Source organism: Tubulanus polymorphus, unplaced genomic scaffold (genome assembly GCF_964204645.1).
Source record: "Tubulanus polymorphus unplaced genomic scaffold, tnTubPoly1.2 scaffold_70, whole genome shotgun sequence".
Classification (NCBI taxonomy): Eukaryota; Metazoa; Nemertea; class Palaeonemertea; order Tubulaniformes; family Tubulanidae; genus Tubulanus; species Tubulanus polymorphus.
This window is the reverse complement of record NW_027437477.1, coordinates 2,501-22,577: the sequence shown is the minus strand read 5'-3', so window position 1 is coordinate 22,577 and position 20,077 is coordinate 2,501. Positions and strand designations below refer to the sequence as shown.

The window sequence follows — 20,077 nt, the reverse complement described above, 5'->3', positions numbered from 1 at the left end:
AGAAGACAGATGATAGATGACATAAATACATCATCGAATCAGGTGTTCAGATAATCTGTAGCCTGTCAGAGATAGAATCTAAAGCAACCCTACAAATAGTTCTGTAAGGTAGGTTCATATCAAAGCTGTTAGTTGTATAGTTAGACTGTTAGTTGTATAGTTAGCCCGTTGTTTGAATAGTTAGCCTGTTAGTTGTAAAGTTCGCCTGTTAGTTGTATAGTTAGCCTGTTAGTCGTATATTTACCCTGTTAGTTGTATAGTTAGCCTGTTAGTTGTATAGTTAGCCTGTTAGTTGTATAGTTACCCTGTTAGTTGTATAGTTAGCCTGTTAGTTGTATAGTTACCCTGTTAGTTGTATAGTTAGCCTGTTAGTTGTATAGTTAGCCTGTTAGTCGTATATTTACCCTGTTAGTTGTATAGTTACCCTGTTAGTTGTATAGTTACCCTGTTAGTTGTATAGTTACCCTGTTAGTTGTATAGTTAGCCTGTTAGTTGTATAGTTACCCTGTTAGTTGTATAGTTAGCCTGTTAGTTGTATAGTTAGCCTGTTAGTCGTATATTTACCCTGTTAGTTGTATAGTTACCCTGTTAGTTGTATAGTTACCCTGTTAGTTGTTTCTTGCATTATTCAGGTTTGAAGCTGTGCTGTTATAATGAAGTTGATGTTTAGTTTGGTGACTGTGCTATTTGTAACCCTGCAGCTCTGTAAGGCCGCAGCAGGAGCCGGAGGTAGTACATTACATTATTATCATACAGTTTTCAAACATAGATTATGTTCATTGAACTAATAACATGCATTATTTACGTTGATTTCAGGCTGGGAGTTGGTATTTCTAGCCGATCAAGGAACTGGGGATGTTGTCTATGATAAATGGGTAAACCCACCGAGTAACCCTCCGTGCGAGGACACGTCGTGCGCATGCTCCTGGAGGCAACAACTGCCATGTTTGAACTGCACGTGGAAGAGTGATAAAGTCGACGCTTGGGCAAACGTGAAAGAGGTGAGGAACAACTCAAAAAACAATCGACAAATCAAAAACAAATTCGATTGTCAAATTGTGTATTTTCTTCGCTGTGAAATTGAAATGAATCATTTTTTTTTATTGAAATGTCGATTTAGGTGAAAGTAGCTTATTATGCGAATTGTACAGAAGTTGCGTTCATCGTGTTTAACGCCGCAGGGAAAGATAAAATGAACTGGTTTGACGTCAACAAGGTCACGAGCAGTTCCTGGACTTCTCTCACTTCTACTTCTCCAGCGCTTCGATACTTTAGTATTGCAGGAGAGTAAGTTATTGAAAATTACTCCTAATCCTAAACCGATAGATAACCCTAAACTTAATCCCCTCTCTTGAATTAAAATCAATTCACGATTAACTCGTAATTATAAAGATCAGATTAGTTGAGGAGACAATAACTAGTTTAGAATCCCGCATCAAACAAACAAAATCGCCAATTAATGGAATGAGGGACAGACTAGACTAGCGGGGACTAGCAGGGACTAGCAAGACTAGCCTAATGAGACTAGCGGGGACTAGCATGACTAATGATACTAGCCTAATGATACTAGCAGGACTTCTAGCCGGTCGACTTACTGTTGAACTTCATATCTTCAGTCCCGCATCCACTGACAGAAGATTCTACGCGGTTCAATCTTACGGCGGATGTGGAAACGATAAAGTATGGATGGGGGTGTTTGATGCGGGTAATAAACACCCGTGCAATTACGATAAGAGACCTATTGGTTATCCGTATTTCCTCTATAACCCGACAGGCGCTTCGGCCTTCGTCCGTAAGTAAAATACACGGTTGACTAACGATACATATTCTAATGATATCATTATAATGATATTATAATTCATTCTAATGATATTATAATTCATTCTAATGATATTATTATTTATTCTCGTCGTTTTTCAGATAACGATCGTCTAGTGGTCGCTGATACGTTTACGATTTATATCAGATAAACGAAACATCGAAATTTCTGTTGATGACGAATAAAAAGTCGATCGAATCATTATTCATTTGTTTATCGTCATATTCTCTATCTCACTGGCATCGTCACAGTTTAACAGAGTTTATCCGCTAGATGGCAGACGAGTCGAGTAGTCCGCGTTCACTGCTCCAGAAGAAATATTGTTTCTAGAATAATTGGAACATTCTAATCCCGCTAGGTGACAGATGAGTCGACAACCATGTGATACAATAGCAAGCGAATCCAAGACAGTTGACGATTGTGCACTTTTAGAAGAGAAATCATTCATTTACTTCCTCTTTCGATTGGCAAAAGTTTCTGCGCTCAATTCTTCGGTGTCTGCGACGTCAGATGTAATCTACTGAGGATAACTTCTGTCTTCCAGAAGAGCACAATGCATAACTGATACAATATATCAATCCCTTATTTCACCAATATACCCCCTGCTTAACCAAGAGGTCCCTAGTTCGAAACCACCTCTGACGTTGGCCGTCAAGCCACATACAAGGACTAAACTCTGCTAATTTATTTAGGTTGTGAGCCATAACAACCTATAAAAAGGCCCTCATTGGTTCGTCGGTTGGGACGTAAAACTCTTCTAAACTTCTAAACGATTATTTCGAAAGATACAAAAAACGTCGATAAACCTTCATCAGATTGATCGCTAATTTCGGATAGCAGACAATACATAATCATAACTTATATCGCATCGTGAATTATTGATTTGTCGTTAAGGATCTGAGAGACAGCGTTTAGTCGCTACGGGTGTCAAACAATAAACAGAAGACCAATCTCTCTCTCCCCAACTCCCCCCTCCCCCTCTCTCACTCGCTCTCTAGTAGAACACACAGGACTAAATCAATTACTATTTATAATACGTGTGCGGTGTATTCATTTTAAACTGTTTTGTAAGGATTTTCTCGAGCGGAAAATTAACTATAGTCTCCAGACCGCGAGAGTTCGTCAATGGAAATTAACGAAGAACTGAACCTTCGAACTTTTGCGTTTCGCGAGGAGACGCTCTATTCTTTCGGCTCGGAATATTAAAACACTCGTACATAGCGAGAATAATACTAGTTATGTGTACTGTGTAGAGAGAGTGAGAGAGTCAGTCGGGTCGAGTCGAGTCAAAATCCGTGTTTGCAGTTCAGTTAATTCGAATTTTAATGGATTTTTATTTATTTCGCTGATTTGCGACGAGATCGATGAAATTTAAGTAGATTTTAATGAAGTTTATATAAAGTATTAACGACCGAACGCGGCGACTACTACAAACACACTCTACAGACTATACACAGTTGATCAATAGAGTCGAACTGCGGTAAGTGATTGCTATGAATTCACAGTGGTTTTGATAGATTTGTCGTCATGATGATTAGACGGTGGAATGCGCTATTTGACGGATCGGAGGTAAGGATGCGCTATTTGACGGATTGGAGGTAAGGATGCGCTTTTTGACGGTACAGTAGCATTGACCGGGTCCACTTTCATAATTCACGCTTAGAGATCGGGTCTATAGGATTAAAACATTGGAATTGATCTAACTCTGTTCAGTAATATTGCGGAACTGTGTCCAGAACTGCGGAAATCGGTCCAGAACTGCGGAAATCGGTCCAGAACTGCGGAAATCGGTCCAGAATTGCGGAACTGTGTCCAGAATTGTGAAGCTGGTTACAGTTGCTGTGGAACTGAGTCTGGAACTGTAGAACTGTGGTCATTACTATGGAACCGGGCCCGGAACTGTGGAACTGGGTACAGAACTGTGGAACTTGGTCCCGAACTGATTGACTTCATATCTTTATAGAAATCAATTGGATAGGAATTCGGTCAGTGAACAGTAAATTCAGTTCGTGCGGTTTGGCGTCAACAACTGTTACAAATAAGGATTATAGTTTTTAATCCTTGAAACTTTAACTCTAGATTAGTATGCGTATATAACCTGTATATAGAATGTAGACGTGTGTGACACACTTGGGAACCTCATAACAAACACGGTGTGATCGGTTTTTGAAGTTCACGCCGAGTTCCAGTCGTTGACATCGACTTCTGAATAGAATCAGAATTATGTCATTTCTTCCTCATTGAAATTAAATGAAAGTCATCTGAATGAACGAACGTAAATAAACCCGAGTGAAACCAAACAGTGAAACCTGTCAGCGGCGCGATCTGTCAACCTGTCAGCGGGGGACCTGTCATCATAGTCCCTGTAAGTCTCATATTGCATTGTTTGGTGATCATTATGAACGATCAGGTTCGGGTTAGGGGTTGATCATCTTTTGTGATGTAATTCAATATTCATATCTGAATTTACGTTATTCTTGTAGACCACGGAGAATGCCGAGCGAGAGCCGAGCGACAACGGAGTGAATTGATGGCCAATCAATGCTCAACACCAGCCGCTTACAAAACCAGGCGTCGAACACTGGGATGTCGACCCGGTGAGGTAGAGATCAAACAATTTACATCGTCGAACAATCATGACTCGAAAGCGATTATCGAAACCGCCGTCAGAGGGCGCCACTATATGGACACGTTATGGCGTCAAAAAGAAAGTTTCAATAAAATGCCGAATGTCAACCAACGAAAGGCGTTAAAGGCGCCCTCTGGTGGTGTAACGACGTCTAAGAGAAGGAAGGCGAAATGTTTCGGAAATATCTGTTCTATTTTCGGTCCTTCTGATTGGGCTCTAAATAAAACATACCCTCAACCGACTGCGACAGTCGATGTGAAAGGAATCATCCGGGATTTCGAGCACAGATATTTCCCTAAACCAGCAGGGGCAATAGCACCCGGAGCGGTCCAAGGACGCATAGCCGGAGCAGACAAAGGAGTAGCAGCCGGAGCGATGCCAGAAGTAAACACCGGAGCAGTCCCAGTCGTAGGGGCGGTGCTGGCCGGATGTAAATCGATTTTATCGACAGGCCGCGACTGCGCTGCCTCTATATCTGTCACCTCGAGATCATCGGTGCCAAAACTAATCGATACAACTATAGCAACAGTAGTTGAGGGGAACTGTGTTAGTGATGGTGAGCCAATATTATCGACAAAATATAGCGAAGAACCAATACGCAAGACATCAGTTACAAATACTTCAGTCGTCAGCACTGTTGAACCGGAAGTACATACCGACGAGATGACGTCAGAGAGAATCACTTCCGGAAAACAGCAGCAATATAATAGCGATAAAACTGAACGAGAATTGACGAAAAATAAAACCAACAAAAATAAACGACAAATTAGTAAAATGAAGTCTAGATACAACAGGGTAAATACAGCCGTTTATAGGCGCAGGAAAGACGGGTCCGGTTCCGCGTCCGCGCAGCAAACTACGCGTAAAATCCGTATGTCTAACGAGGCTCGGCGAGCTATAGACGAGTTGATGAGTGCAGATACTCCTGCATTACATAACTCTACTGATGAAAAACCGACTCAGGGACACGTCTCGGTGCTAACAGGGGTAAGCAGCTCCCTAGTTACAGGGGTAAGCAGCTCCCTAGTTACAGCGGGAATTCATCTTCGAAATGATGAGAATGTAAATGTTAATTTGGATGAAACATGTACTGAACAGTTCTGTCATTTGGAACGAATATCACCTATCGATTTAATAGAAACACATACAGTGAGTACTGCTCAACCTGTTACTGGTGCTGGTCAACCTGCTACATGTGCTGGTCAACCTGCTACAAGTGCTGGTCAACCTGTTACTGGTTCAGGCCAAACTGTTACTGGTGCTGGTCAACCTGCTGCTAGTGCTGGTCAATCTGCTACAGGTGCTGGTCAACCTGTAACTGGTGCTGGTCAACCTGTTACTGATTCAGGCCAACCTGTTACTGGTGCTGGTCAACCTGCTACTGCTGCTGGTCAACCTGCTGCCAGTTCTGGTCAACCTGCTACAGGTGCTGGTCAACCTGTTACTGGTTCAGGTCAACCTGCTACTGGTTCAGGTCAACCTGCTACTGGTTCAGGTCAACCTGTTACTGGTGCTGGTCAACCTGTAACTGGTTCAGGTCAACCTGCAACTGGTGCAAGGCGACCTGCTTCTGGCATTAACCGACCCGCTACATGCTTGAGTCGGCCTGCTACAGGTTTAAGTCGGTCAAGTCGGTCAAGCCGACCAGTAACTAGTTTAAGTTTAGGAAGACCGACCTCTTCAGCAGTAATTCTCAGATCAATGTCAGTCGCTTCCTACAGAACGAGTTTCTCAGTCGGCTCGTCTGCTAGTATCAACTATTCTAAACGTCACATCGATCTAACCAATCACCGTAATCTACGACGCCCTCTATTGACGAAGATATCCTCACCGCCGGCCGTGCCTACAGATCACGGGATCGCCGGTAAAGACTCTGATTATGGCGAATTCCAGGTGGCGCTGGTGGTCGACCGGTCAAACAAAAAGAAATATCTGAAACCGATGAAAGAAAACTCGGTGGATTCCGGTTATACCGAGACAGAGGGCGCCACTGGTTATACCGAGCAAGAGGGTACCACCGGTTACACCGAGACAGGAGGCGCCACTAATGATATTGAGACAGGGGGCGCCACCAGTTATACTGACCTAGATGCCGCAACGGTTGAACCGTCTTACCGTCAACGAGATACAACTAGTAATTCTGAACCGAAAATATCCGGACTAAGGCATGGAACCGATGGAATATGCGGACTACGGCCCGGCACCGATAAAGGAAATACAGTACGTGTTTCGCCGTTAAAACCGTTTAGATTTAAATGTTTGAAATCCGGCCAATCAACAGTAGCAACGAAAAAACTGCCGAAAATAAACGATTCGGAAAAAGATTTGAATTCCAGTTTGACAAATGAGATTCCTCCATACTCTAGCTTGACCAATGAGATTCCTCCATACTTTAGTTTGCCCAATGAGATTCCTCCATACTCAACGGTTCGCCGCGAGATGACATTCAAAATCACGCCAGTAGGTTATGATTCTCGTTATGCAGATTATCAGCCTCCCCCGCGAAGTTTCATAGACGATGAAACCGATCCGGAATATCAAAAACAAGCCGTTCAAAAATGTTCCGAATGGCTACAAAAATTTGTTCATATCTAAATAGATTGTAAATGTGATCTGATGCGCGCTGAAAATAGTTGTTGTGATGTTGAAGATGTTTATATTTTCTTCTTATAAATCGGAAAATTGTTGTTTCAAATAAAGATTTCCCAAACGAAAAGAAATAAATGGCTGAGTCGACGGAATTTTCAATGTCTATCGTATTTCGACTTGGCTTGAAACGGCGTCGGGGTGCCGCAAGTAGTTATTGTTATTATTCATTATCATCATTATTATTCTTGATTTAAGAATAAAATAACCTTAGAAAATACAGATGATAATATGTTAATGTAATATAAGTCGATGGAAACCAGGAGTTGTAGAACGTGCCTGGATGAGAATTTTGCACCCGGTGTCTTTTCAAACTAAGTTCAACTAGACATTTCATCAATCTATCCTACAAATATCTGTTTCAACTTAAACTCACGGATCGGTTTTATAGACTGGTATTAACTTTATGCCGGGGTTAACTCAGTTGAAAAAGAATTGAGTTAGCCCCCGAGTTAAAGTTGATACCAGTCTATAAAACCGGGCCCATGATTTCAGATGAAACCAACCGTGGAAAGCGAGGAATCGGTCACTTATAAAATACGACGACTGGGAGTCATTTTTGAGTAACATCAAAATTTAATATATATTTTTAGTTTTTTTCTACGAAAGTACAATTTATCACATGAAACATTCAATATCCAGCATCAAAATAACACAAGACGAACATGCAGCAGTTTAATTTTAGTTTAAAAAATCGGGCTGGAAAAATTTATAATATCTGTTTCTATCAAATCGTTTTACATATCGATCATAGGATATAAAAGCAGCAGCACCAACAGCATCAGCAGCAGCAGCAGCAGCAGCAGCAGCAGCAGCAGCAGCAGCAGCAGCAGCAGCAGCAGCAGCAGTAGCAGCAGCAGCAGCACCAACAGCATCAGCAGCAGCAGCAGCAGCAGCAGCAGCATCAACAGCAGCACCAACACCAACACAAACAGTTAAAATTATCCCAATTCCATAATTTTATCTATATTTCCCCTTCCAACTCACCTCACCTCCCCTCACCTTCCCTCACCTTCCCTCACCTCCCCTCACCCATATCTCTCTATAACCTCCCACCTATGTTCTGTATCAATCTAAAAAGCAGTGTACATGTATTTCGATAACATCTAATGATACAAACAATGACACAAACAACGACAACGGCAAATAAGACTTTCTAATCTACATGAACTAAATATAGATTAATCTTTGCACCACAACCCCTTTCCCCCTCCGGAGAACCAGCCCATCCCTTTCGGGCGGGTGTCCGGATCACATGAAAAGCCACAGCGACGCCCGAGGTTCATCGGCGGTTTGAAGGATACAATTACTCTTAGATAATACAGCTCTTGAATATCGAAAAAGTAAGGCTAAACAAAACTGATACCTTGTTTTTCCTAATCGGCGAGCTCATTTTGTGAAATGCAATAAAATCTATAATTGGTTGATTTCTATAACCGATTGGTCTTTCATGGCAAGCTCGATCATGATCTTTAGAAATATACTAATGTACAGTGTAGGTCCTGGTCAACTTTTAAAACTCAGAAAGGGGAAACAAGGTATCAATTCGTTTGGCTCAATTACATAACTATTACACGTCATGCATAGAATACGATAACAATCATTTAGTTGAGTTGAATTCGCGAGTTAAAGTGGTCAGCAGTGGAGTGATCTTTCTCTTAGCCGCCGTTCGTCTGCGTCGGGTACAGTCGAGACAGGTGAACTGTAAATCAGATAGACCCAGCAACGTGACGTCGTTCGGTTGTAACTTCTGACAGATTCCGTGATACCATCTTTCACATCGGTCGCAGAAAATCCACGGATTATGGTAGAGATCAATGGGCGTGTACCGGCGATCGCAAACACCGCAGTTATCCTATAATCATATAAATATTGCAATCATGTAAATATTGCAATCACATAAACATTGCAATCATATAAAAAATTGCAAAGGAATTTTGAAACAAACTGAGAATGCATAATGTCGCTTCCATCACCAAAGACAGTTCTAAAAGCTCCACACCCTCCACACCCTATCCACCTCCACCCTCCAAACCTCCACCGTCCACAGCCTCTACCATCTACGTCATCCGCTCCACCCTCCACACCTTCAACACCTCCAGCGTCCACAACTTACTGGTACAAGTCCCCTACTTCCACAGAAGTGACAGTATAGAAAAACTTACCGCGTCATTATACGTCGTTTTATTTCTATAAATTGCGAAATCATGACGAATTGATTTGTATTGAGATTGAATGCGGAAATTAGTTCAACGAGGACCTGGTTTAATATAGACCTTATAAGCTAGAGTCCTCGGTTAATGTTTGTATCAGTCTTTACAACCAGGCCCTGGGTGATACATATTTAACTCTACTCACCTCGTCTTTACTTTGAGTAACGTCCGACTTTTTATCTGACACTTTCAGATTCATGATTAACGGAGACAAACTCTCCGATATATTCACTCGCAACTTGTTGTTCGTTGTTACAGATGTTCGTTCCAATCGTCGACGTTTGGCGGCGCTGTCGGTGTCTCCGGTCGCGTCAGCGTTCGGTGTGGATACGTCACGGATTGTTGCGGCCGCGTCATCGTTTGTAGCACGTTTGCAGTTTTTCAAATGTCGGTTATAAGCGAAATAATATGAAAATCGTCTCGAACACAAATCACATTCAACATATTTCATCCTGGGCTTCATTTTATTCGACGTTTTCAGATTTTCACCGGTAGATTTTACATTCGAAGAGCGATCATCGGTAATCGAAGTGTAATTCGGTAGTTTATCCAGCGCTACCAGACAACGGGGTGCTACTACATCGAAGTCAGTAGTGTCCGAAACGCCGTGTGACGTCTTGAAATGTTTATCTATGAGAACAGCCGTTGTAGATATAAAGTTACATATCAAACAAACAAACCATTTATTTCGATTCTCCGCAAACATCGCAACTAGTGGATATTTATTCGCTGATTTGTCACCAGGTGGCGTTGAAGCCGACTCGCTTTGAATGCAGCATGTTTCGAATTCATCCACATATCCACAAATTGAATCTGACTGCACAAAACACGTTTCAAAATTAACAATTCTATTCTCTGGCCTGTCACTAGGAGGCGCTGAATATTGTATTTGATTTTTTGAATTGTCACTAGGTGGCACTGATTTGGTCACCTGTTGTATTTGATTCTCTGAATCGTCACAAGGTGGCGCTGACTTTGTCACGTTTTCTATTTCATTCCCTGGATTGTCACTAGGTGGCACAGATTTCGCCACGTTTTGCATTTTATTCTTTGAATTGTCACTAGGTGGCGCAGAAATGGTCATGTGATACATTTGATGCTCTGCATTGTCACAAGGTAGCGCAGATTTGGACAAGTGTTCTGTTTCATTCTCTGAATTGTCACAAGCCGACGCAGATTTGGTCACGTGTTCCATTTCATTTTCTGGATTGTCACAAGGTGGCGCAGTTTTGGTCACGTGTTGTGTTTCATTCTCTGGATTGTCACTAGTTGACACGGATTTCGCCACGTGTTGCATTTGATTCTTTGAATTGTCACTAGGTGGCGCAGAAATGGTCATGTGTTCTATTTCATTCCCTGAATTGTCATAAGGAGGCACAGATTTAGTCATCTGTAGTATTTGGTTCTCTGAATTGTCACTAGATGGCGCAGAATTAGCCCATTTATGTATTTGGTTCTCTGAATTGTCACTAGATGGCGCAGATTTATTCACCTGGTGCATCTGGTTCTCTGAATTCTCACTAGGCGGTACAGATTTGGTCAGTATTTGGTCATCTGAATTGGCACAAGGTGGCGCTGATATGGTCACGTTTCGTATTTGATTCTCTGAATTGTCACTAGTTGGTACAGATTTAGTCACGTGTTGTGTTTGGTTGCCTGAATTGTCAATAGGTGGCACAGATTTAGCCACCTGTTGTATTTGGTTGCCGGAATTGTCACTAGGTGGCGTAGAGTTTACCACGAGTTGTATGTGATTCTTTGAATTGTCACTGGATGACACAGATTTAGTCACGTGTTGTATTTGGTTCTCTGAATTGTCACTAGGTGGCACAGATTTAGCCACCTGTTGTATTTGGTTCTCTGAATTGTCACTGGGTGGCGTAGAGTTGACCACGAGTTGTATGTGATTCTTTGAATTGTCACTGGATGACACAGATTTAGTCACGTGTTGTATTTGGTTCTCTGAATTGTCACTAGGTGGCACAGATTGAGCCACCTGTTGTATTTGGTTCTCTGAATTGTCACTAGGTGGCGTAGAGTTGAACACGAGTTGTATGTGATTCTTTGAATTGTCACTGGATGACACAGATTTAGTCACGTGTTGTATTTGGTTCTCTGAATTGTCACTAGGTGGCGTAGAGTTGAACACGAGTTGTATGTGATTCTTTGAATTGTCACTGGATGACATAGATTTAGTCACGTGTTGTATTTGGTTCTCTGAATTGTCACTAGGTGGCACAGATTTAGCCACCTGTTGTATTTGGTTCTCTGAATTGTCACTAGGTGGCGTAGAGTTGAACACGAGTTGTATGTGATTCTTTGAATTGTCACAAGGTGGTACAGATTTGGTCACGTGTTGTTTTAGATTCTCTGAATTGTCACTAGGTGGCACAGATTTGGTCACGTGTTGTTTTAGATTCTCTGAATTGTCACTAGGTGGCATAGATTTGGTCACGTGTTGTTTTAGATACACTGAATTGTCACTAGGTGGCGCGTTTGATTCAATGCTGGTAGTGTTTGATGTAGTCACGTGTTCTGTAGTTTTATCTAATGATTGAATGTTTATCGTCGGATGATCATCACTATCTGACACGTGCGCCATCTGGTGATCGATGGAATGTTCATTCTGATTGATATGTCTCTGTGTCGCTGATAACAAGTGATTTGTTTTTGTGTTGCTCAGTTGACTTTTTGTAGGACGAGACTTTAATGCAAGCGGTGACGTCATTACTGCTGAAGATACGGGTAAACTTTGGGTTGTACGGGAAGCTACCCGTTTTTGGGGTGGCACCATCTGATGATTATAGGGTCGCACTTTCTGATGACTATGAGATGGTACTATCTGATGACTATGAGGTTGTACTATCTGATGACTATCGGGTGATACTAGCTGATGACTATGAGGGGGTACTATCTGATGACTATGAGATGGTACTATCTGACGACTATGAGGTGGTACTATCTGATGACTATCGGGTGATACTAGCTGATGACTGACGGTATCAGGATGCAGAGTGTGATGACATTGTAGAGGGGACTGTTGGATAATTGTGTTATTGTAGTACTGTGTAATCCCAGCAGGTGGCACAGGCTGTTGTATGCTATGGAGAGAACACGACATATATTGATCGTCAGGGATATAGTGTACATGGTTGGTACCACCACACTGTGCGGGGTTGTTACCACCATACTGTGGGCCAATGTGGTGTACAGCGGTACCACATTGTAAGGCTCCATACTCTGGGGCACTGTAGTGTTGAGTGCCACTATTATGTGCCGGAGGGCCACCGCGTGGGACGGCATACTGTTGGGTATCATATACTGGGGCACTATATTCTAGGGTAGCATTCTGCCGAGAACCAAATTGTGGAGCATTATACTGATGGGTACCGCATTTTGGAGCACTATACTGTTGAGTACCAGCATTTGGGGCACTCTGCTGATGAGAACCACATTGAGGGGGACCATACTGTGGGGTAGCATACTTTTGGTTACCACAATGTTGGGCGTAATACTGTTGGGTACCGCATCTTTTGGCATTATGCTGTTTGGTACCGTATTGTGGGGCATTATACAGTTGGGTACCACCATTTGGGGCACTTTGCTGATGAGCACTATATTGTGGGGCACTATACTGTGGGGTACTATACTTTTGGTTACTACATTGTTGGGCGTAATACTGTTGGGTAACGCATTTTTGTGTATTATGCTGTTTGCTAAAACCATTTGGGGCACTTTGCTGATGAGTACCACATTGTGGGGCACTATACTGTGGGGCACCACATTGTGGGGCACTATACTGTGGGGTAGCATACTTTTGGTTACTACATTGTTGGGCGTAATACTGTTTAGTACCGCATTGTGGGGTATTATGCTGTTGGGCAATAGCATTATGTGGAGGATCAAGTTCCGCAAGTTGCTGCTCATTTGGATTGACGTTATATTTAGAGCGGGGTGTCTGTAAACTAGGAGCAGTAGTTGTTTCAGAGTGGGGTGTCTGTAAATTAGGAGCAGAAGTAATTTCAGAGCGGGGTGTCTGTAAATTAGGAGCAGCAGTAGTTTCGGATGATTCTACGTCGAGAATACTGAGATATTGAGCGACTTTGATAGCGACATTCATCATACTGATACCTTCTGTAGTTTTACCACGAACGGTCGCTTCTTTTTCTAAAATAACGCACGCTTCGTGAATACGACGCATTAACATATTTTCAGTCCATTCGGTACGATTCAAAGCACGAAACGTCTCTAGGAAATATCGCATTAATATCTCTGCTAATTCACTAGTGATAGTTTGATCTCTAAAGCGTTCGATAAGGATCAGTGTAGCATCATCCAGTTTCTTACGATTGAACAATTCAAACATTTTCGTGTTCGGAACTAATTCTTCAGGTGAAGGTCGTCTACGGATTGAAGGTTGACTATGGGGTGAAGGTCGACTATGATGCTCCGCGTCCGAATGGATCGTTGCTAGTTTGCGCATGTCTAAAGGTTCGTCACGATTGTCAGTCACGTGACCAGGCTGTTGAGCTGGTTCGTGCTGCGGCAGGCGAGGCGGAGTTCTCTTTGCTAGTTCCTGCTGCGGCAGGCGAGGAGGAGTTCTCGCTGCTGGTTCCTGCTGCGGCAGGCGAGGAGGAGTACCCGTTGATGGTTCCTGCTGTGGCAGGCGAGTAGGAGCAGGTACATGTTGTTGACTGTATTCGTATATATTATACATTCGAGTCAGTAATGATGTCGTGTACGGATTACTGACCTTAGTGCAATTCGGTTCATTATTGAACGATTTCAAATAATTACGGATTATATTTCCGGGAACGGAGTGCGCATGCGTGAACTGTACAGATCTCATCAGATCGATTAGCTGCTCGATGACTTGATCGTAAAGTTTGTTCACGTAGATATCGATATCAAACCGCGTTCTTTGTTCAGCACTGAGCCATTCCGCGTGACCATTCGTCTCACCAGGGGGCGTCTGGTTAGTAGGTGTTTCATCGTACGCCGACTGGTCTGAGTCCGTATAATCGAGTAAGGCGTGTCGGTACGTCACCGATTCGAATTGTTGCGTGAGCACTTTGAGATCCGTCGCCCCAGTCGTATTTGTGAAATCAGACATCTTTCTAGTTGTACTCCGATCGGATCTACAACGACATATTGAATAAATTAACATCCACTATACCGTATGAGGCTTCGGGGCGACATCTACCGGAACAACAGATTTACACTGACCAATACAAAATGGCAGGTGAGACACGAACTGACCAATAGAATCAGGGCTCGTCGATTTTTCGAAATTCGTTAAAGCTTGACCATCAGATATGAATTAAAGTAACATTGCAGTTTTGATGTAGCCTGTATCATGTCGGTTATCCACTGCTGGTTCGACAAACTAACTAACAGCGGCCTCGTACACCGGTAAACATATTCCACGTATGAATCAAGAGTTGTTAATGGTGGTATTAATTCATTAGCACCCGCCATCGTCGAACTAACACTCCCTTCTTCCTAACACATCCTATCTAACTAACACTTACCTGATCGTACCGGGGTCCATCAAAACCACTAATTAAATCACGACGTTTTGGGGGCAGGTGTTAGTCATACGATCTACTACTGACAGAACTGACTGTCCTTGGTTTCAACAAGTTATAAGACGACGTGTCCTAACTATACATGTATACACTATACATGCATAGACAAACCGCACTGACACATTGATAACGGCTTAATTCGAACAACAGCAATCAGGAAAAACCAGTAACACTAAGCAAGCTATTTAAGTGAGACCGTCGAGTGAGGTATTACAGTAACACACAGTGAGGTATAACAGTAACACCCGGTGAGGTATTACAGTAACACACAGTGAGGTATTACAGTAACACACAGTGAGGTATAACAGTAACACCCGGTGAGGTATTACAGTAACACACAGTGAGGTATTACAGTAACACACAGTGAGGTATTACAGTAACACACAGTGAGGTATTACAGTAACACACAGTGAGGTATTACAGTAACACACAGTGAGGTATTACAGTAACACACAGTGAGGTATTACAGTAACACCCGGTGAGGTATTACAGTAACACTCGGTGAGGTATTACAGTAACACACAGTGAGGTATTACAGTAACACACAGTGAGGTATTACAGTAACACACAGTGAGGTATTACAGTAACACTGAGTGATGAGGTAGTAACAGGTAGGTTCGACGTGCGGGTTGCGGGGTGCGGGATGCGAGTTGCGAGTTACGGGTAGCGGGATGTAACCGATCGGGTGGAAGTGAATTAAGCGAGTACCGAACCAAATTGATACGAATTCAACCATTAATAATTAACATGTCATAACTACAGATCAGAAACGATTAGAACTGACTGGACGTGAATGGGCCTCAAGTCCAGATGCAGGACACATAGTGACAGACGGTTTCAAAACCATTCATTCGCAGTAAACGGAGAGACGACAAGTTCACATGTCAATCAGTCAAGGGCAGATGCATGAATTCGTAGATTCTTAACACGATTGAAAAACGATCATGCGAATGAAGTGGTGACTGTTTGGTTAATCTCGAAATACTCTGTAGATACTAGTGATATACAGCTGTTACCGTGTTGATATCAGATACATCGGCAATATCGACAACCGATTCGCATCGCATTGGATATATTGTCGAGTATCAGGAGAGAGGGAGAGTCAGCGAAGTCGCGAGGTCGCGAGTTCGTTTTTACAACACGTTCTCTGTTTGAACTAAGGCCAGCTGTATTTAAAACACACACGATGTACCCGCAGAGATGAATGTCAAACCCATACGGGTATTACTCATTTTACTTCCGGGTGAAAAAATAAAATTTTCAATCTATATCAAGCTTCTTTTTTTTTAAAGTAAGCGACACGAAAAAAACTATCGCGCGGTGAAAAGCGAGATGATGAATTTAGATTCGAATTTTCTCGATTAGACCGTCGTTTATCTGCGGCTGCTGCTGCTGCTGCTGCTGCTGCGGCGGCTGCTGCTAAACGCACACTACTTTTACTGAATTTGTCAGTAGAAATTATCGAAAATTATTCCAGGCGAAAATTTTCAACTTCTGCCACAGATTATTACATACATGATATATTCATATTTACTAGTCTCAGATATAAATATTCAAATACTCACGTCATAATTCACGTTTTTGATAAATAAATTTCCTATCTCGAGTTCCAGCGAGTTGACCAACTCGGGTCGGTTATCGGCGAGCGGCGAAAGAACGCCGGCAAAAAATATCGTGCTTCAAATTCACTCATCGACATAACAAAAGAAACCTTACATTAAATTACTAACCAGAGAATCGAATCCTGCAAGTTACCGATATAGTAGGTGACGTATTGACTTCAACATTCGCTGCCTACTGCCTGTAAACTGTCTACTGCCGGCTGCCCGATGATGACAGCTATTAAAAATATATAGACATGACGATAGGCGTGCATCGGAACAAATCAATACATATAAATTCACTTTCGAAAAATTCCGTTAGAAAGCACATATATATATATATATGTATATATACATATATATATTCGAAAACGATTGGATTCGATCTCATCGACTGTCGTTGATCGCCGCAAAGACTGAATTGTTGGTGATCTCGCCATGAATGTCCCATCATCGATCTATCAGCTATCGTATTAAAACTCTCGCTATTAAACATATATATTTGTATATATATATATCTATACGACGCAGATCAGCCTCGCAGCAGATACAGGTGCCTGCGACTCGCGCACGTCGTCGTTCTGACAACTGAAACAACTACCTCACACAACTACTCTCTCACTCTCTCTCAGTATATAGTAATAATCATAATAATAATAATAATATATATACATATATATATATATATATATATATATATATATATATATATATATATATATATATATATATATATATATATATATATATATATATATATATATATATATATATATATATATATATATATATATATATATATATATATATATATATATATATATATATATATATATATATATATATATATATATATATATATATATATATATATATATATATATATATATATATATATATATATATATATATATATATATATATATATATATATATATATATATATATATATATATATACACACATATATTTATCCCCGACCACAGTGAATCAGCTGCAATCACCCAGGGCAACCGACACTTAGAACCCAGCAGTGCGGTATTCACCCAATAACAAACTGACAACAACACAATAAATTAAAATCATCGTCATTGACATGTTTTAATTTAACTCTCGTACTCCACAAGCGGTCGATATGTGCATGTTACATGTGCGTGTTACATGCGAATCAACAGTTACGAAACGCGCGAGACAGTTACGAAACACGCGAGACAGATGTCGATTGTAAAAACCAACTTATCCAGTAACAATGGATTTTTTTACGTCGAAATACGCGTTAACCCCAACCCTAAAAAATGATTCGAGCGCCAGGTAATCGGTAACCTTAACCCTAGCTCCGGTGGGACTCGAACCCCTGGGTCTCACGCTTGCCAGCTCAATTCACTGACGTTTCGACCATCAAACTATATTTGCTGGATACATTTTGGTCAGTGTAATGACCCATTTACGTGTGATAATAACCCGTCAAGTGCCCTAAAAGAGGTTGAATAGGGTCCTAATTAGCTCACCTTCCCTCCCTCTCCTTCGCTCTCTCCTCTCTCCCTCCCTCCCTCCCTCTCTCCCTCTCTCCCTCTCTCCCTCTCTCCCTCCCTCCCTCCCTCTCTCCCTCTCTCCCTCTCTCTCTCTCAATCCATATCGATTATTGTTAGTATGGTATATAATCGATTTCAGTTCCGACGAAATGTGATAATAGATCAAAACAGTCCAAGTATTCAAAAAACCTCACATAAAAACAACTATAAACAAACTGGAATAGATAAGAGTGGTAATAATAGAAATTTATCCGTATTTTATTCCAATACTTATGTTTATAATTAGTTATTGATTGAATATATGTGATTAGCAAAATACTGTTAATTGCAATAACTTATGTGATTCTAGCATTAGCACGAAATTTGGGGATCATCGATGAATCGACGGAGAATCAAAATGTTTGTGTTTATTTTCCTTGAATCATTCTTATTAGCGATTCGTTTTGAGCAGCGCCCTCTATGAACTCGGTAAGAGTTAATTCGCCGTCATGGTTTTTGTCGATGCTGTTGAATATTTTATCGGTTCGTTTTTGCGGAGTTGATTCATCTTCCGGTAGAATCGTAGTTTCAGGATTCATCAGTTTATAAATCGCCTTAAAACAAAGAATATGAAAAATAATTACGACTGATGAAAAAAAAACTATGCGTCCGTTTTGTGCCAATAATTTACACAGAGCAATTACAAAAAAGAAAGCCTTCCTTGAAAGAATTCCTAGAGCTAGTGTAGCTTATTCAACGTTTCGACTATAACCTAATAGTCATCTTCAGGAATACTGTATTCCTTGAGCTAGTGTAGTTTATTCAACGTTTCGACTATATCCTAATAGTCATCTTCAGGAATACTGTATTCCTTGAGCTAGTGTAGTTTATTCAGTGTTTCGACTTTATCCTAATAGTCATCTTCAGGAATACTGTATTCCTTGAGCAAGTGTAGCTTATTCGACGTTTCGACTATATCCTAATAGTCATCTTCAGGAATACTGTATTCCTTGAGCTAGTGTAGTTTATTCAACGTTTCGACTATATCCTAATAGTCATCTTCAGGAATACTGTATTCCTTGAGCTAGTGTAGTTTATTCGACGTTTCGACTATATCCTAATAGTCATCTTCAGGAATACTGTATTCCTTGAGCCAGTGTAGTTTATTCAACGTTTCGACTATATCCTAATAGTCATCTTCAGGAATACTGTATTCCTTGAGCTAGTGTAGTTTGTTCAACGTTTCGACTTTATCCTAATAGTCATCTTCAGGAATACTGTATTCCTTGAGCTAGTGTAGTTTATTCAACGTTTCGACTATATCCTAATAGTCATCTTCAGGAATACTGTATTCCTTGAGCTAGTGTAGTTTATTCGACGTTTCGACTATATCCTAATAGTCATCTTCAGGAATACTGTATTCCTTGAGCCAGTGTAGTTTATTCAACGTTTCGACTATATCCTAATAGTCATCTTCAGGAATACTGTATTCCTTGAGCTAGTGTAGTTTGTTCAACGTTTCGACTTTATCCTAATAGTCATCTTCAGGAATACTGTATTCCTTGAGCTAGTGTAGTTTATTCGACGTTTCGACTATATCCTAATAGTCATCTTCAGGAATACTGTATTCCTTGAGCTAGTGTAGTTTATTCAACGTTTCGACTATATCCTAATAGTCATCTTCAGGAATACTGTATTCCTTGAGCTAGTGTAGTTTGTTCAACGTTTCGACTATATCCTAATAGTCATCTTCAGGAATACTGTATTCCTTGAGCTAGTGTAGTTTATTCGACGTTTCGACTATATCCTAATAGTCATCTTCAGGAATACTGTATTCCTTGAGCCAGTGTAGTTTATTCAACGTTTCGACTATATCCTAATAGTCATCTTCAGGAATACTGTATTCCTTGAGCTAGTGTAGTTTGTTCAACGTTTCGACTTTATCCTAATAGTCATCTTCAGGAATACTGTATTCCTTGAGCTAGTGTAGTTTATTCAACGTTTCGACTATATCCTAATAGTCATCTTCAGGAATACAGTATTCCTTGAGCTAGTGTAGTTTATTCAACG

General features: G+C 41.1%; 3 protein-coding genes across 3 annotated transcripts in view; all 3 read right to left on the bottom strand.

The window, feature by feature from the left end:
• Positions 1 to 8,130: 8,130 nt before the first annotated feature.
• Positions 8,131 to 13,422, bottom strand: LOC141914672 (uncharacterized). Its single transcript, XM_074805927.1, has 2 exons — positions 9,453 to 13,422; positions 8,131 to 8,949 (listed from the first exon to the last, which is right to left on the bottom strand). Exons 1-2 carry the CDS (start codon positions 12,426 to 12,428, stop codon positions 8,695 to 8,697), a joined length of 3,231 nt encoding a protein of 1,076 aa, XP_074662028.1. The 5' UTR covers positions 12,429 to 13,422; the 3' UTR covers positions 8,131 to 8,694.
• LOC141914671 (uncharacterized) lies at positions 12,644 to 14,941 on the bottom strand. Its single transcript, XM_074805926.1, has 3 exons — positions 14,839 to 14,941; positions 13,123 to 14,445; positions 12,644 to 12,656 (listed from the first exon to the last, which is right to left on the bottom strand). The coding sequence occupies exons 1-3, from the start codon at positions 14,856 to 14,858 to the stop codon at positions 12,644 to 12,646; spliced, it is 1,356 nt and encodes a 451-aa protein (XP_074662027.1). The 5' UTR covers positions 14,859 to 14,941.
• Positions 14,942 to 18,261: 3,320 nt separating this feature from the next.
• Positions 18,262 to 20,077, bottom strand: part of LOC141914670 (neurocalcin-delta B-like) — a 4,285-nt gene continuing 2,469 nt past the window's right edge. Inside the window, exon 4 of the mRNA XM_074805925.1 lies at positions 18,262 to 18,621. Coding sequence (XP_074662026.1) covers positions 18,436 to 18,621 — 186 coding nt within the window. The 3' untranslated portion in view covers positions 18,262 to 18,435. The remainder of the gene's footprint in view (positions 18,622 to 20,077) is intronic.

Excerpts from the sequence above, each read along its gene's own strand:
- LOC141914671 (XM_074805926.1), bottom strand. The coding sequence starts at position 14,858 with ATGGACCCCGGTACGATCAG. Across the intron at positions 14,446-14,838 it reads ATGGACCCCGGTACGATCAG|ATCCGATCGGAGTACAACTA; the intron begins GTAAGTGTTAGT and ends ATGTCGTTGTAG.
- LOC141914672 (XM_074805927.1), bottom strand. The coding sequence starts at position 12,428 with ATGTCGTGTTCTCTCCATAGCATACAACAGCCTGTGCCACCTGCTGGG. Across the intron at positions 8,950-9,452 it reads TTACTCAAAGTAAAGACGAG|GATAACTGCGGTGTTTGCGA; the intron begins GTGAGTAGAGTT and ends ATATGATTATAG.